Source organism: Nasonia vitripennis, chromosome 5 (genome assembly GCF_009193385.2).
Source record: "Nasonia vitripennis strain AsymCx chromosome 5, Nvit_psr_1.1, whole genome shotgun sequence".
NCBI classification, from domain to species: Eukaryota; Metazoa; Arthropoda; class Insecta; order Hymenoptera; family Pteromalidae; genus Nasonia; species Nasonia vitripennis.
The window spans coordinates 26758257-26775572 of record NC_045761.1 but is presented as its reverse complement, the minus strand read 5'-3'; the positions used below and the strand labels follow the sequence as shown (position 1 = coordinate 26775572).

Below are 17316 nucleotides of genomic sequence, written 5' to 3'. Positions count from 1 at the left end.
CATTAGCCGGTATCGACGATAAATCGCGAGATATTATCCCCGTGAAATCCCCAATTAAAGAATAAAAAAGTACAGCTTGTCCGCTCAGGGAAAAGTCTCACGTATTCATTTCCACGCACCCCCGCGAAAATTCGAAAAAGAAAAGCTACTTATACGCCGACGGCCTCGATTGCCATTCAAAGCTCGTCTCTCTTTCACATTTTTTTCGTACACGCACACTCGCACACCTATATCTATAAAAAAAAAAGTCGAGGATACTGGCGGGCGCGCGAGTGCATTTTATTAGCTCAGCTGCGTCAGGGCTTTTTTTGCGCGGAGCTTTTTTTTCCAATCAGCGGATTAGATGCAGGAGAATGGCGTGGCCGAGAGTCTCGTCGGACACGAGATAGGGGGAAAAGGATTCGTTGGGGGGAGACCAAGTGACGAGGAATTTTTTGCGCCGAAGAAGAAGAGAGGGAAGAGAGATAAGAGGGTTTGGCTCGAGATCGAGTTAAGAGACGAGTTTTTGCGTGTTTATTTGTTATGAAATGTTTCGTAAGACACTGGAGTCTCGCTGACTGATGCTTTCGCCGTGGTGACTGTGACTTTTCAACTATTATTATGTCCAGCAGAATATTACGCCGAGAATTTTCAAAAGCTGGTTATTAATTTTCTAATTAAAAGTCCCTCACACACACGCGCACACTTTCTCCGTCGAACCAACGGCGTCGACGCTTAATTTCCCGCCGGGCTAGTTTTATAATTACAACTAATTATAATTTTCCTCGAAAATTCGTCCAGAAAGCAACTCATTTTCCTAATCCAGACACGGCACTCTCATATAGAGCAGTTCACCTCGAACGTCGCCTCTGTATACGCACTATTCCTAATCCATTTGACAAATAAAAACTACGTCGCATCCATTTATACAGTAACACATACACAGAGGCGTATACGCTGGCGATCAACGACCGGCACTTTTATTGCACGTGAACTAACGAGTCGGCGCGCGTGATAATTAGTAAGCGCGTAAAAACGTCCGCGCGCAATCGATACAGCCTCGTTATCTCATACTCGAGGCGCGCGCGTGTGTGTGTGTGTTTATCTCCGGCCCATCGAGCGCGCGAACAGAAGGAGAAAGAAAATCGCGCAGAATTAATAATTTCGGAAAACTCGACTATTATTGCAATCGCTTCCGGGAATAGCTCGCGCCGGTAAATATTGACCTCGTCGTTTTCACTCAAAACAGCCTTACTCATCGCACGTGAGCCTTTGTTGAAAGTAGATATATATTTGCGACGCACAGATAAGCCGACGCATGAATGGAGCTCCTCTGCTGTAATTGCACCGCGCCCTGTATACGCGGAGTTTGGTTTATAACCGATGAATCGATGATTAATATCGTCACTGGTTCGAGTAGTCCACAGAAAGAAATCGTCGCGTCGCGTTACAACTGCAGCTTTCAACGAAAGACGCGCACATTATACTTGCGTACACGCGCTGTTTACGAAAATCAATAAAGCGCGACAAAGTTACGTAAGCGTTACATTGTTGTCGGGCTTTACAACGATGTCGCGTCGGAAATCCCAAAACGCAGTAGTACAACGAGTCGCGTGGAAGCATAGCCGCGCACCGATTGTAAAAGCTTAGTACACACATCAATGAAAGCTCCCACCTCCCGCGACGACGATGACAAGGTTCTACACAGACGCTATGTCCGTCCGAAATAGAGATATGCCGAGAGCGCGTGCCCGAACGATACCGATCTCGAGCACGCGTCTGCAATGTGTCTTTCAAGCAACCCCCCCACTTAAGCAACGGAGAACAACCGATTGATAAGCTCGGCTCGGCTTCCTTCTCCATCCAGAGAGCGTAGTAGTAGACTGCCGAGCGGTTGCAGCGCGGTATAAGTGGTCGGCGAGAGACCGGAGACTCGAGATTCGCGTCGCGGACACACGTTGCTGCTGCTGTTCGAGAGTAAATAAATAACAATCGCCATGTACACGTCCCTGCTGCAGCTGAGGTCGGCCAGCTGTCTCGGCGGTCTCAGGAGGTACTCGTCCGGCAAGCATCTGCCTCTATCCCTTCACCCTGCTGCGGTAAGACTATCCCTCAACTTATTCTAACAATCACGTGCGTATGCCACGAGGTCGTCATGTTGCCGATGCATGATGCTCGATAAGCTCGGTCGTTCTTTCTCCCGTCTATGACGTCAATGTAATAGACGCTTTCTCTCGCTGTCCGCCTGCATCACCGAGAGGCAGGAAGCGTATACCATTTTCGCTTAGTTTGATTAGTCTTGACTCGGAGAGTTTTCCGGCTGCAGGTGTGCACGTTATGAGGAAAAAGGCGAGTCGACGACCCAGTTCGCGATACGAATGAGAGGTGAATACGATTTGGCGCGCGGAGACGTCCTGGCCGTAAGCCAGGTGATGATTTCTACGCTCTAAATGGAGCGGCTGATAAAAAGCAAACGCGGCGAGGAATGCGCGCATATTACATGTAATGTGCGGGAGATACTATATCGTATATAAGCATGCCATCGATGCGACGCGACGCTTCTTGCGAAACGAAGCTCGGGGTGATAGACAGACGCGTGTACGTTTTTCGGCGAATGTATAAACGCGCCGTGTAATCTCCAGCGAGATTTTTTACGATACAGCTGGAATTAACCTGTTTCGATTGGTTCATCCACTCGAGAGGGAAAGACGCGCACAGTGCGATGGCTTTGTTTAAGTGCACGTTATCTAATCAGTTACGTAAACGATAGGGACGTATAATTGTGATGATTGGCTGTACCGTTTCTTTCTTTTATTTTTTATATTCTAGGTCGACATCATTTTAATGTTACAGCGTTTAAAAATTCAGCGCAAAAGCGCAACTCGCGCGGGGGCTATCTAGTAAACACACTGAACTTGACTTTTTATAATTATATCTTGTTTATTTCTTCCCCGACTGTGAATTTCTCCGATAGTTTTTCGCCGAAGCAAACAATCCAACGTTCTCCATACGTATTATACTCGCGCAATTAGCATAGAACATAGCGTGTACACTCGGTCGCTCGATATACATTCAGCGGAATCAATCCGCGCCAAGAGCGATAAAGTCACGATTCGCAGACACCGAGCCTCCGCTCTTTATATCTCCATCTCTAAAGTGTTGCAGCCAAGCGATAACGTCTCTCGTCGAGAAGCTCTCGCAAACACACACTAGACGCACGTAATAACACCTCGGGTGCGAATAACCCGCCTAATTGTCCGGCAATCGATCGATCCTCCCCCGCCTCGCCGGCGATGCGTTATCCAGTCAGCCGAGCGCGAAACGCCTACGATCCGTTATCCCGACGGGCCACATGCATCTCCATACATATCTATATACGTGATACGTTTATGCACACAGGGTAACCGAGTGGACCTGCGTCGGGAGCTGCAGACGGGCGAGCGTCCGCGACGAGCAACCTTCACGGAGCGCAACCAGCTGAAGTACGCCCGGAGGCTGGTGGTCAAGCTGGGCAGTGCCGTCATCACGAGGGAAGACGAGCACGGTCTGGCGCTCGGAAGACTCGCCAGCATAGTCGAGCAGGTGGCCGAGTGCCAGAACGAGGGCAGGGAGTGCATCATGGTCACCAGCGGAGCCGTGGCTTTCGGAAAGCAGAAGCTCGCTCAGGAACTGCTCATGTCCCTGTCGATGAGGGAGACGCTCAGTCCCGCCGATCACACCAGGGAACACGCTGGTGAGTGGCTTCGGGGAAAAATTTCCGGCGGTAAAGAGCCTTATCTGTGTGGATGTAGTGGTCGAATCGGACTTTGCTCCCGGGATCGCTACGGATTTTTCTGGCGATTATCGCTGATTCGCATCGCTAAGCTCTATCAACGTGTCCGTCGGTGCATTATACAATTTTCCGGGAACCAAACGCGCGAAAATACGGCGGGAAAAATTCATTCATCCACGATCGGCCATAAATATTTACGCGTTCCGGGCAATTACGATGTTTTCGTTAAATTCGCGAGTCCCGACACGTATTGCGTCCGCCGCTTTTTTCCCCCAATGATCACGCGAAGGAAATAACATATTCTCTTGGAAAATATTTCATCGAATCGTATTTTTCATCCGACTGCGGCACTTCCGACGAATAAAATCGTTAGTCCGGCCTGTATCGACTCGATTTCCATTCATCGAGCGTGAAAAGCCTCGCGAGCTTTATTAAAATTGCATTCACCCGCTGCCGAAATTCAATTAGCGTACTCGCTGTAATTAATGCCACACGCCGACGCTTTCATACACGCGTGTATAGAATTCGCCGTCATGAATTGAAATGTGTTTGAGCTCTAGTTACCTGCACAAACAAGGCTCTCCTCCGGGTATTTCCGTATTAAATAATTGTTTTGAGAGTTCTGTACACATGGCTTCGGAGGCCGAGAAAAAGCTGCCCGCGTAAACTGTTTGATCTGCCATCGAAAATAAAGCGTGTATAATAATATCGATCGAAGTAACCACAAGGAAGTACGTGTGTACGCGAAACCGCGAGGCGGCAAAGCAAACTCGAAAATCCGCATGATAGAGGCCGGAGCTTGCAGAGCGTTCGCCTAAAAATCCCGTCCAAACGAGCCACAGCTTAAACCCCTTATCAAGATGCTAAACTTGGCTCCTCGCTTGCTAATCACCCGGAATCTATCCGCGTATGTGTGGAGGATTCCGCTAGATGAGCCTCTCGTTTCGCGGAAACGGGACGAGTCTGCACGACTCTGGCTCTCTATTTATATTAATCGTCGCGGTATGTGTAATTCAATGTTAAATGTACCGACGAAAAATATGTTTTTTTTCTATCGCGAACAATACGAGGAAGCGGAAAGGAATCTTTAGACAAAAGCGTTGAAAAACCCCCTCGGAATTCAAAAGAACCGCAATAGCACTTATTCGAGGGGAGAGAGTACATTCCGACAGACGCGCACCTAGTCGACCTTCGACGGTTCCTCGACAATCGATATATTGCGCCGCGAACTCTTATCTCGTGTTCTCTCTCGGCTCGAGATTACGCGCTGGAATCTAGAGGTAAAATCGCTCGGCTCTCCATAAACGACCCAGTTTCGACGATCTCTTTCTCTATTCTTTCCTTCTCTCGTGTTCCTCGACGCGCTTTAACGTCCTCTCGAAATCGCGCGCATTGCAATCGCCGAGACGCGGGAAAAAAGCTCCGAAATCGGGATAAATATTTGACGATGCTCTATAATTGCGCGAGTTCCTTTGTACGACGCTTCGAGTTCGCGGAAACTAGTAAAAAAGGAGGGAAGCGCACATTTTTTCCCAAAGAACGACGTTCGATCGCATAATACGTATACAACGGCGGGGCGGGGCGGGGGGGGGGAGATAAATTTATGATACGCCAGCCGCTCCGGTGAATGATGATTGGGGGGGCTTTTTGAATTTTTCATTCTCCGAGCAGTAAAGACAAGGAGATACGTAATACACCTCGTGAAACACGTGTTTCGCTCTCTGCGAGCACAAGGAGTATTGTCTGCGAGAGAACCGCACGAGCACGAGAACGTGTAAATGACGAACGTTGCGTCACTCGGTAAATCATGCGCCGATATCAGAGGCGGTGTAGTCTAATTATTTCCAGCACTCAATCTCGTTTCCTCGTTCATTTGTCTTGGCTTTTCTCTCTCTCTCTCTCTCTCTCTCTCTCTCTCTCTCTCTCTCTCTCTCTCTCTCTCTCTCGCGTGCAATTCTCCGCGGAGAGGAGGCTATTCTTAGACGGGGATGCCGAGTGTTGCGAGGCACGCTCTTATCGGCCTGCGCACAGCTCGCTTGTACGCACCGCGTGTATACGCCTTTTGTTATTGTTGTTAAACGACCGAATTTTTGCAGCCACGATGCTGGAGCCGAGAGCAGCGGCAGCGGTTGGCCAGTCCGGCCTGATGTCCCTCTACGACGCGATGTTCGCCCAGTACGGCGTGAAGCTCGCCCAGGTCCTGGTGACCAAGCCGGACTTCCTCAACGAGGAAACCCGCAAGAACCTCTTCAGTACCTTGAGCGAACTTATCAGCCTGAACGTCGTGCCCATCATCAACACCAACGACGCGGTATCGCCACCGCCGCAGGCCGACGAGGAGATCGCCGGCAGCGGAGGTCGCCGTGGAATCGCTATCAAGGACAACGACTCCCTCGCGGCCATGCTGGCGGCCGAGGTTCAGGCGGACCTGTTGATCCTCATGAGCGACGTCGATGGAATTTACAACCTCCCGCCCTGGCAGGACGGTGCCAGGATGCTGCACACCTTCAGCTCGGACCAGAGGGGATCGATCAAGTTCGGAGAGAAGAGCAAGGTCGGCACCGGTGGCATGGACTCGAAGGTCAACGCTGCCCTCTGGGCGCTCGACAGGGGAGTCAGCGTGGTCATCTGTAACGGAATGCAGGAGAAGGCCATCAAGAGTATTATGGGGGGAAGGAAGATTGGAACGTTCTTTACCGAGACCACCAGCAGCTCGGCACCCGTCGAGGTTATCGCGGAGAATGGTGAGCTATGTGCTTTAATTACGGTATCGAAGTAATTTTTAATCGATCAATGCCACGAGCACAATCAAAAGATTTCACAGCCGCGGACTTTGTTCTACGCGATTAATAGAGCTGGCGAGCGTGAATAACGCGTTTCAGAAACAGCAGCTGGGAAACTTTAATTCCGCATTCGTTTCCTCTTTCGCTCTCCCGCTCCGAGACACGCGCCACGCGTAGCCGTTTCTTCCTTAAAAAACTTCGAGCCCGGAAACTCGGAAACAGCTGCCAGCTCCGCTCTTAATTACACATAAATTTCAATTACGAAGTTTAACGCGTTTTCAAAATGCGAATTGCAGCCCGCGTGGGTGGCCGAGTGCTCCAGTCTCTGCTTCCGGAGGAAAGGGCTAGCTGCATCAACACGCTTGCCGGACTTCTGGAGTCGCGTCAGAACGACATTCTCGATGCTAACGGTAAGGACCTCGACGACGCTCGCAAGACTGGTTTGGCCAAACCTTTGATGTCGAGGCTGTCGCTGACACCCGCCAAGCTCAAGTCGCTGAGGGACGGCCTGAGACAGATCGCGGACTCCTCGCTCACCAACGTTGGCAGGGTTATCAGGAGGACCAAGTTGGCCGATGGACTGGAGCTGAAGCAGATCACTGTGCCCATCGGAGTGCTGCTGGTTATCTTCGAGTCGAGACCCGACAGCTTGCCACAGGTGAGAATTTGCTTTTGAAGATCTCTTGAACGATTCAATCGTCGAACGCGTTTATTGAACAATGACTCGAACAGGTCGCAGCTCTGGCGATGTCCTCCGCGAACGGTCTCCTCCTCAAGGGAGGCAAGGAAGCCATGCACAGCAACCGCTTCCTCATGGACCTCGTGAAGGAGTCCCTCAGCTCCGTCGGAGCAGCCAACGCCATATCCTTGGTGTCCACCCGGGAGGAGATCGGCGACCTTCTCTCGATGGAGAAGCACATCGACCTAATCATCCCGCGAGGCAGTTCGGAACTAGTCCGCAGCATCCAGACCCAGTCGAAGCACATCCCGGTACTCGGCCACGCCGAGGGCATCTGCCACGTGTACGTCGACAAGGAAGCCGACCCACAGAAAGCCCTGAGGATCATCCGCGACTCCAAGTGCGACTACCCGGCCGCCTGTAACGCCATGGAGACGCTCTTGATCCACGAGAGCCACATGACCGACAACTTCTTCACGGACGTCTGCAGTCTGCTGCAAAAGGAGGGGGTGAGTGTCGTCATCGTGAATTGCACACCGGGTCAAAGTTCGGCATTTGGAAAACAATTGCAGTTGTTGTGCTGCTGCAGTTTATTGATAAATTCGTCAATTGGTGTGTACGATAAGGCGGACTCGGTGCAGACAAGACTTATCGGGCGTATAAACGCGAAATGAGTAAAAAAAACGATAAGCCCCTCCGGGCTATTGACGAATGACTACACGAACGTCGATGAAGTCATTAGATTGGGGGGTCGAGATAACCGCATAGTAGCTCGTTTAATTTCGTTCGGGAGTTTTTTTGTAACGCTCTTATCTCGATCTTCTTAATCTCGAGCTTCAACGAGCTCCATTAACAGGGGACATTTTAAACTTTGGACTACGAGTTTAACGACCAATCGACGGGATTAAAAGTAAAAATAACATCGATTCTCTTTTTTGCCCAGGTGAAAATCTACGCCGGACCGAAGCTCCGCAAACTGCTGACGTTCGGTCCGCCACCGGCCAACAGCATGAAGATCGAGTACGGCGCGCTGGAGTGCACGATCGAGGTGGTCTCTAGCCTCGAAGACGCGGTGAATCACATCCACAAGTACGGAAGCGGACACACCGACGTCATTGTCACGGAGGACCAGAGGAGCGCGAGTTACTTCCAGCGCGAGGTCGACAGCGCCTGCGTCTTCCACAATGCCAGTACCCGATTTGCCGACGGCTATAGATTCGGCCTCGGCGCCGAGGTGAGTCTCTCTCGCTCTCTTTATTTTTCCTATATTTCCTCCCCTCCTATTTTCTTTATTTTCCATCTACGTGCCAGTCTGTCTGTGAGGCTCGTATTTTCCGAAGTGATAATAAGCTGCTGGGAGAAAGTTTCCGCGGGGTACACACACACACAGCACGTCCGTAATCGATACGTGTTCGGTGACTATGACAACAAAAGATTGTCTCGACGTATATCTTCTTTTATTTCCGATTTTTTCCCCTCACGAAGCTTGTACAGACTCGGAAAAGTACATTATGCCCGTACTGCAAAATAAATTCGAGAAAAAGTATATGACAATTTTATACGTTCAAGGAGAATAAACTTTGATCGAACTACAAACTGCTCTCTATTATCGCCTCCAATATTTAAATATTATACTCGTCTATAGACGCGGCTTTGATAAACTCAGAATCTCACGCACGCATGCTGTCTAATCACGGAATGTTATCTAATTGAATTCGCGATAAGTAGAGTATATAGCATCAGCCTCGTTGTTCCCTTCCAAAAAGAAAACCGCGTTAATTAACTGGTTAATTAACGATTTCCCTCTTCAACAGGTCGGCATCTCGACGGCGCGAATCCACGCGCGTGGACCGGTAGGTGTGGACGGCCTTCTGACGACCAAATGGGTGCTGAGCGGTGACGGCCATGCGGCCTCGGACTTCGCTGACGGCGGCTCGAGAACTTTTGTGCATCAGAGCTTGCCGCTCGACGACAAGGCGTGATACCGATTTTTACGCGCTTGTAGGAAACGTTCTCTTTTTTAATTAACGATCGCGCTATTTATTCGACACAGTTGCTCCGCCGACGACGAGCTATCACTGGGACCAAGAATAATCCTCCGCGAGAGGTAGATGTACATTTTATTACTTTCTGCGCGCAGTCCGAGATCTGACGGACTCGGATGATAATGTATTAAGAGCGGCGATGTGCGTTGAGATTCTTAACGATTTTATGTCGATGTTGTTACTGTTAAGGTGTGTATATACTCTCTCTCTCTGTCTTATAGTATTAATTAAATGAAATTCCTTTGTTTATAAATCCCTCGTACGTTATTTCGTCTCGGCGAATCACTCCCAAGATCCCAATCCAGGAAACTGGCGGATTTTCTCTCAAGGATGCAGACGCGTATACGTACACGCCGAGCGTCGAGTGCGCGCGCGAGGGAATCGATATCGCAACGCTTGCGTGCAATCACGCGGGTCACGTAAACATGCAGCTGTATTATCGCTCGTCAGAAATTTTTCGCATCGAATTTGACGGCCGAGCCACGGCTACATCGTCATGTTCAAGGCCTCGCATCCCCGCATACGAATAACTTTATCTTAGCGCAGTACACATATTTTTGTCAGTTACTCGCTCGTTACACAATATCTCCAATAAGCTGCAACGATGCATCGTTTACTCGAGAGTCAGAGTATAAGAGAAGAGATAAAGTTCGCAGTGACGAAATAATAATCGCAATCTCGAGATTTCTGCAGAAGGCCAGCGTAAAAATCTCAGGAGTACTTTGGATCTGTTTGTCATCTCTCGGCGATACAACACAACAGAAAAGGAAGAAGAGCGAAGGAAAGAGAGAGAGAAAGAGAGAGGAAAAAAAGTGAATCGCCGATGACCCAGATATAGCGTCTGGCGACTATCGGCGGAAATCAGAATTTCTCATTGTTGAAAGTGCGATAGATCCTTTGCGAGTTGATCAGCGAATCGTCAATTAATCTGCGGACGAGCTGAAAACTGGGTCAGGTTTGCGCGAGTGCCTATATATCTGTGTGTGCCGGAAAGAATTCCAGAGAGGATCAACTCGTTCGAGCGGACGTCTCTGTTTTTTTCGGCAATTTTACCCGACGCGGTCCTCGATTATTCCGACTGCACGTGTGTGTTTGCGAAGGGAGAATAGGTGCACTCGGTCGATTTGCTGCTGCGCTGCGGTTGCGGGGAAGCAGTGAGAGAGGGCTTCGAAGGAAGCGGGGATTTATTTCCCAACTTTTTATCTGTTTGCTTTACTTTCACGCGCTCCGCGCACCGATAAATCGTTTTGCGATTTTTTCTTCCGCCGAGATTGCCGTTTTCAGATTTATGCCCCGGCCTTGTTTCAAAGTCGCTCTTGTCCCGACGATTCGATTACCTAGCTTTTGACGCGGCCGCATCATTTATCAAACGAGATTTTATCTAGTTTAATTGATTGCCCGATACCATCGCGCGTGCGAGAGATAGAGTAGAAAGTTTTATTTTATTTTTCTGTGCGTGCCGATAAACTTTCGTAAAAGCTTATGCTTTAGCGACGATTCATTCGTTCGATCGCACAGTGAATCACATAGTGAAGCAAGATTGAAGGACTCGCATTGTACATTTTTTCTTTTGTATTATACGAGCGATATTAAAAAATTCAAGCGTCGTTTGAATTTTGTAAAAGACAGGCTTAGACAGTACAGAAAAAAATGCTGAAAACGATTCCGCTTATCAGCTTAAAAGCTCATCCCGAGCAAGCCCGCACCGACAAGCATAGAGCGCGGGATCAATCTCAAAATCGCTTTTTATTCCGCGTCCTCCCTCCAGATCTCGTATACGTTTCCTCGTTCTCCTATACACAATACCCACGCGCACACACACACGAGTCCACCAAGTTTCGCGGAAGAAATGCGCTGATAAATCGTGAATGCGCAAATAGCGTGCAGTAGAAAGAGAGAGAGAAAGAGAGAGAGCGAGAGAGAGAGAAACTACGACCCCGTAGTCGCTACTTTTTCACAACTCGCGCAGAAGCTCATTAATAATTGCAGACTAAACTTTCTCCTCTCGACTCTTGGGCGCGTTGTTCGAGTTGACTTAGCAAACGTCCGCGGGATTTTTCGCCGGAGCGACTTGGCCTTTCCGCCGGCTTTTATTAAAGCCGGAGAGGATTGTGTAGACGCGGCCTTTTATTCCTTTTTCTCTCATTCCTCCCCTCGACGAGTCTTCTCATGCGCTTTTAAATATTTGCTCGAGTAAATACTTGCGCGAGGGGCGCTGCTGCGAAACTCGTCTACTACGACCGTTTTCGAAATCGTTTTTGCGAGATTATCTCGAAATCGCAGCTGTTTACCGATTTTTCGGCTTCGCGAACGCAGATTCGCGTAAACACTCGAGAGCTGAGCGATTCTCTGGAAATGCCGCATCATACGTATTGAGCTTATCAAGTGCGCGAACGTCTGCGGATCCAATGTAATCGCGGAAGATGCGATCAATCGCCAAAAATACCGGGAGACTAAAACATTCGGCGCGAGCACGCCGTCGCTCGCTTCCTTGTTACATAAAACAACAGATTACGATGTCGTCGTCGGCGGACCGAGAGTATCGGCTCGGAATATTTTGACGGCGAGCAAGGTCGGGCTTTATCGAAATTTCAACTCTCTCTCTCTCTCTCTCTCTCTCTCTCTCTCTCTCTCTCTCTCTCTCTCTCTCTCTCTCTCTCTCTCTCTCTCTTGCATGACGCTCTGCATAGCTCTGCAAGAGTATTTGTTCCCGGAGAAAGAGCGTGGAAACTTTGGTAACCGGTGAAAATTTCGTGTAGATAACTCCGTGGGCTTCTTAATCTTCGGCGGAACCTTCCACTTGTCGTCTATTATCGGTATTTGACCGCTCTGACTCTGATATCGGCTCCTTCGTGCGCGGATTCCTTCGTATACATCCAAGCGAGATATAATACAAAATATTCATGTATACGCGCTATAGAGAGTAATTAAGAATCGGCGATCGGATTTGCTTTTTGGAGCGAGTTCGGAGGATTGACGTCAGTCGGCTGATAATAGTGTACACGGCTCACTGGGAGCAGTGACGATAAGCGCGCGCGAAGAGCCGACGAACGGAAACAGAGATGCAAGGTGCATCGATCTTCGTTAAACAGTAGGTCGCTGCACCAGCTGACCTCGGCTTAATCGCGCGTGCGATTCTCGATAAATGGGTCTTTTTCGCTCTCTCAAAACTAATGCGTCATACATTGTTGTGGGAATTGCGCAGCTATATAAATATAATCGAAAAGTTCTTTCCAGAAATATTAACAAGATTAAAGCATCGCTAGATTTTACTTGATTTTATTCTAGAAAACGTATGTACAAATTTTTCATTCTTCAAATAATTCACTTAGCACGTAACAAAAATACGACCTACTTTACACGTCCTTTAGGCTAACTACGAGTCCGGCGCCCACAGTTTAAACGTTCGGTCATAGGAACTCGTGGCAATGAACTTATTATCCGAGGACACGTCAACGGACATGACTTTGCCATCGTGACCGGGTAAAGTCTTGAGCGGCTGCCACGCGTTACTAGACCATATCTTGGCAGTGCCGTCGTACGACGCTGTCACCAGGTACTGGCCCTCCTCCTTCTGATATCTGACGTCGGCAATAAGATTCATGTGAGCAGGAATCGTGTAGATGCACGATCGCTTTCTCAAGTCCCAAATTCTACAAGAATTATCTTCCGAACCCGTTGCTATGTGATATCCGTTCGGAGAGAAATCGATGCCGAATATCGATTTGAGGTGGCCTTCCATAAACATGACACACCTACCGGTACGGAGGTCCCATACACGGCCGAAGGAGTCCTGACCACCGGTTGCCACGACTGATCCATCAACCTGAAAACTAAACAAAACCAAATAATTAGTTAAAGTACATAGGGATTATACAAGCCAGTGAAAATTTGCATTAGCTTACCTGATGCAATGAACAGGTCTGGTGTGACCCTCCTGATGCAAGACTTCAGCTTGCTGCTCCAAATCCCACAAACGCCACGAGGAATCGTAACAACAGGTACCCAAGAATCTACCAGATGGATGGAAAGCGAGTCTCGAAACCCTCTCAGTGTGACCTTCAACTTCTGCCAATGTATTCTCCCCTTTGCCACCACCCCACAACTTAACTGATCCTGTAAGTAAATTAAAGTAATATTATTTGATGAAGATTTTATGCAGCTTCATTATAGATTTAGTGCTACTTAGAAAGTATATTTACCATCACTTGCACAGCTAGCTAATATGCAAGTATTTGAAACCCTCTCTTCAAAAATATCTTCTGTGATCGTTGCCTTAGGGTGAAAAACTATGCACCCAACATTACACGAATGGCCCTTCAGTGTTCTTAGTAATTTGCAGTCTGGTACTGACCAGAGATAACACAAACCAGACCACGAGGCTGTGGCAAGTATTTTAGAATTAGGGCTAAATTGACAATAAGATAAAGGTCTGTTATCTCCAACTTGTGAATGATGTATTGTCAGTGCTTGCACTTTTTTCAATAACTCCTGCCTTTTGGCAGTTCTGGTAGCACCAGGTGTCTCCAATTCTTTTCTGGCTGCTTCCAGCCTTCGCTTTGCTCGTTTAAGTGAATATGCTGTAAAATAATATATTCGTGTTAATAAGATATGTTTGAGTTTGCACAACCAAAATTTATAAATTTATTGGTACCTGTATTCCACAAGCGAGCTATCCTAAGTGAGTCCGGCCCTTCGTGATACCAGGTAGTCTCTGGATCTTTTTCTGGCTGTGCAGATTTGTCATCCTCTTCTTTCTTTTTTATAGCATCCTCACCTAAACTAGCTAACAATTCTTTCAATCGGTTTCTTCTGTCTGCTGGTCCTTCACCAAACAAACAAATTGGCTCTCCCAAATGTCTCAAATTCTTTTTGACTTCAGAGTCATCAGTGGAGACATTGATTTTCCTTGCTTTATTCCTCCGTTCAAATTCTTCAAGTAGGGCCTGCCTATCTTTGCTCATGTCATCCTCCAACTCCATGTACTCATTGGAAGTATGTACGTTTCCAATGAGAGCACTCGGCATACTACTGTCATCATTATTAGAATCATTATTGATGCCAGAGTTGATCCTATTTCTTTCAGACTCTTCCAAAGAGCCATAGTGTACGGTTCTTGGCCTCCTTGTGTACTGCACTTCCTCATCATCCGACATTTTATTTGCTGGAATAAATTGATATACAAAATTTTAAGATTTGGATTTGAGGTTATGTTTTTGTCATCCAAGGTATAACCAAAGATTATTACAAATAGAAGTCTAGAATATATAAATCATATATGTTTTAGATATGACAGCTGCGCAGAAACGTGATAATGAAATTAATAATTAAAAATTACAATTTTATCATCTATAAAACCAAGCGTAAACTCGTATGTTTACGTACGAAAAATTGCAGGCTATTGAATTAAATTGTGCAATCTATGTATATAACTTGTTGATAAACATATGCTGAATACTTAAATCTCTATTACTCACCTACAATATGAGAAAAACTTAATACTGAAGGTTAAAAATTTGGATAATGCACGCACATTAGCCGGACGACACAACCAACAACTTGCATCCGCTGCTGCACGTCCTCAGCCAACGCCGACTTCGGTCTCTGATGACTCCTGACGTCTTAGTCTCGGTCAGAGTCAGACGCTATTTGACGTCATCGACAAATATGGCGGACACGGCGGGTCATTTAAATTACTGTAACTACGTTTTGATTAATTAAGTATTCCAAAGCAATTTTTTTTAAAAGAAATTAATTTACTCGAAAAAAAATGTCGACAGAATCGAGACAACAAGTTTTAGCACTATATAAGCAGGACTCTATAGCCTCTTCTGATGGTAATACTTCTTTAGTACTTTCTATTTATAGTCGTAGTTGGATATTTGTCCGCAGGATGTCAGGATGCTTAGAGTGTGCGCGGGAGATTTAAACCAAGAACAAATAACTAATTCTTTGTTTGTAAACTAAGCCTCACTATATATCTTCGCGATGACTCTTTGCAATTGCAGGCGACGATTGCTCTTTGCAAGTAAGAGACGAACAGCAGATGCTCAAATGCAGAACGATGGCAATCTCAGAACCTTCCCTTTCGGGACCTGCATCGAGGGGGGTCCATGGCCATCGCAGGTATAAGGATTTACAGAACGTCGTTACTTTATTACTCCTCAAGGACAATATACACGATTTTACCGACCTACGAAATTTTGCTACTTTGCAATATTTTATAACAGATTTTTAAAACAAAATATAAACACAATTTTTCATTCACTATTCGCTTTTATTCGATCATTCATTCGTTAATAATTACAAGTGTATTTACATAAAAATTAGCAAATAGTCGTAGTGTTACATATAAAGTTTTTAGTTTAACATCTTATTCGTAGTCGATTCCAGTGACTCTCTTAATCCACGTGGTGTAAGCAGAAACTCTGGTGAACACAGAAGGTCTACTACTGGGACAACCAGCGTCCCCGTAACTCACGATGCCGACCTGCAGCGGCTCGTCGTCCGCTTCCAATACGACCAGAGGACCGCCGCTGTCACCCTGGCATACGTCCTGACCAGTCGACGAGTCAGTGCAGACGTGGGTATAATCGACGCTCCAAGTTCTGCGGCACATACCGTTGGATATGATCGGCACCCGACCGTACTTTAGCTTCGAAATTGCTCGGCCGTCTTGTTCATCCTTACCCCAGCCATAAACGTGGCCCATCTGGCTCGCGAAAGACTGGCGCTGGTATGATTTGCCGGCAAGGCGGATCGGCTGCACAGTGTCTGAAACGAAAAAAAAAAAAAAAATTTTAGTACAACCGTGAAACTGAATGAAGTTCGAGATGTATGAATAATTTAAAAAACTGTCGTTTACCGCTAAACGGAATATCTTTCGGCATGTACAGAAGCCCTATGTCGTGCTGGCCCTCTCCGTAGCCGGGATGCAAGGCGCCCTGCGTCGAAATCATTGAAACGCCGTCTCCGGTAATGTAGTCGTAACTGTACAAGGCGAATTGAATATTTAGTATAAAAAACTCTTTTGCGACGTAAATTACAAATTGTTATGAGACGATTACTCACCCAAAGCCGGATTTGTCAACGACGCCGAAAACTACGAAGAACTTCTGAGGCTTGTTTGCGATGCAGTGGCCGGCGGTAAGGACCCAGCGAGATGAAAGAATCGATCCGCCGCAGACGAAGTACTGCCCTTTTCCTGCCAATCTGTGGATGATTACCATAAAAGGAAACTGACCAAGTGCGGCGCTACTTCCGCCATATATCTTATCTGAATGATTCTCTGCAAATCACAAGTAAAAAAAACACGCAAAAATTAGTCGCAATTTTTTTTTTTTTCACAAATCACTTTTCCTCTCGAGTATTCACGCAAACGTACCATCGCCCTTATCAACGTATTGGTGCTTCTTATCATTGCCGTGATAAGAGGCGAAAAAACTTCCATCATCGCTAACATGGGTGAAATTGAAGTAGGACGCTTTGGGCTTTGGCAAAGCCTCCGCAATATTCAAAGACGCCGAGAGACTGAGAAGCAGCAGCAGGAGAATCTTTGTGTACATGTTGCACTCGAGGGCCTTAAGCGAACTGACGGGCAACCAAGAAGCTCTGCGACGCTGTAGTCCGCAGCAGTCCTTAGGCCGCCCCCTCTGACCTGGCCGGGGGTAGCCGAGTACCTGCGAACCTACCAATGGGATATTAGATTTCCGGAGGTTCGAAGGATTACAGAGAAACGTGCGCTTTACCTGCGAGCTGTACTATACACGTGTTTACAATGCTAGACTCGAGTGCGAAGCGAGGTATAAACGCTTACGAGAGAAATGGAAATTACATCGATGCATCAGTGCGGCTTCCATTTCTCGGACACAGTGCTAATATTACAATTCTCGTAGAGAGCTCGGGCGTTTAACGCGTTTGCTTTTTTTTTTAACTTTGCAAAGCCGACAGACAGTCAGTGATTGGTGTTGTGCATTAAGATATCAATGCTTTCACCGGCACGTGCTAAATGCGTCTATCATCCCGACCGCGAGAGAAAGTAAAGAAAGAAGATCACGA

General features: G+C 47.2%; 4 protein-coding genes across 4 annotated transcripts in view; 1 reads left to right on the top strand and 3 right to left on the bottom strand.

The window, feature by feature from the left end:
• The first annotated feature begins 1803 nt into the window (after positions 1–1803).
• LOC100120123 (delta-1-pyrroline-5-carboxylate synthase) lies at positions 1804–9511 on the top strand. Its single transcript, XM_016985959.3, has 7 exons — positions 1804–2078; positions 3379–3712; positions 5848–6495; positions 6831–7192; positions 7267–7722; positions 8157–8447; positions 9028–9511. The coding sequence occupies exons 1-7, from the start codon at positions 1977–1979 to the stop codon at positions 9193–9195; spliced, it is 2361 nt and encodes a 786-aa protein (XP_016841448.1). The 5' UTR covers positions 1804–1976; the 3' UTR covers positions 9196–9511.
• Positions 9512–12521: 3010 nt separating this feature from the next.
• Positions 12522–14867, bottom strand: LOC100113818 (U4/U6 small nuclear ribonucleoprotein Prp4). The gene is made up of 5 exons (XM_001605827.6): positions 14736–14867; positions 13913–14422; positions 13461–13838; positions 13164–13374; positions 12522–13091 (listed from the first exon to the last, which is right to left on the bottom strand). The coding sequence occupies exons 2-5, from the start codon at positions 14412–14414 to the stop codon at positions 12635–12637; spliced, it is 1548 nt and encodes a 515-aa protein (XP_001605877.1). The 5' UTR covers positions 14415–14422; positions 14736–14867; the 3' UTR covers positions 12522–12634.
• A 653-nt stretch (positions 14868–15520) lies between these two features.
• On the bottom strand, positions 15521–16858 carry SP68 (serine protease 68). Its single transcript, NM_001172615.1, has 4 exons — positions 16643–16858; positions 16330–16546; positions 16124–16248; positions 15521–16032 (listed from the first exon to the last, which is right to left on the bottom strand). The coding sequence occupies exons 1-4, from the start codon at positions 16821–16823 to the stop codon at positions 15632–15634; spliced, it is 924 nt and encodes a 307-aa protein (NP_001166086.1). The 5' UTR covers positions 16824–16858; the 3' UTR covers positions 15521–15631.
• LOC100120180 (gamma-aminobutyric acid type B receptor subunit 2) overlaps positions 16833–17316 on the bottom strand; it is a 125173-nt gene continuing 124689 nt past the window's right edge. Inside the window, exon 21 of the transcript XR_004227810.1 lies at positions 16833–16945. The gene's annotated coding sequence lies outside the window, so the exon portion shown is untranslated. The remainder of the gene's footprint in view (positions 16946–17316) is intronic.

What these genes read in the sequence shown, in the direction of transcription:
- LOC100120123 (XM_016985959.3), top strand. Translation starts at nt 1,977, where the DNA reads ATGTACACGTCCCTGCTGCAGCTGAGGTCGGCCAGCTGTCTCGGCGGT. An exon ending in TATCCCTTCACCCTGCTGCG is followed by an intron (nt 2,079 to 3,378) that starts GTAAGACTATCC and finishes TTATGCACACAG; the next exon opens with GGTAACCGAGTGGACCTGCG. An exon ending in GATTCGGCCTCGGCGCCGAG is followed by an intron (nt 8,448 to 9,027) that starts GTGAGTCTCTCT and finishes CCTCTTCAACAG; the next exon opens with GTCGGCATCTCGACGGCGCG.
- LOC100113818 (XM_001605827.6), bottom strand. Translation starts at nt 14,414, where the DNA reads ATGTCGGATGATGAGGAAGTGCAGTACACAAGGAGGCCAAGAACCGTA. An exon ending in AGCTCGCTTGTGGAATACAG is followed by an intron (nt 13,839 to 13,912) that starts GTACCAATAAAT and finishes ATTATTTTACAG; the next exon opens with CATATTCACTTAAACGAGCA. An exon ending in AGACCTGTTCATTGCATCAG is followed by an intron (nt 13,092 to 13,163) that starts GTAAGCTAATGC and finishes GGTTTTGTTTAG; the next exon opens with TTTTCAGGTTGATGGATCAG.
- SP68 (NM_001172615.1), bottom strand. Translation starts at nt 16,823, where the DNA reads ATGTACACAAAGATTCTCCTGCTGCTGCTTCTCAGTCTCTCGGCGTCT. An exon ending in ATACGTTGATAAGGGCGATG is followed by an intron (nt 16,547 to 16,642) that starts GTACGTTTGCGT and finishes TGTGATTTGCAG; the next exon opens with AGAATCATTCAGATAAGATA. An exon ending in GTTGACAAATCCGGCTTTGG is followed by an intron (nt 16,249 to 16,329) that starts GTGAGTAATCGT and finishes CGCCTTGTACAG; the next exon opens with TTACGACTACATTACCGGAG.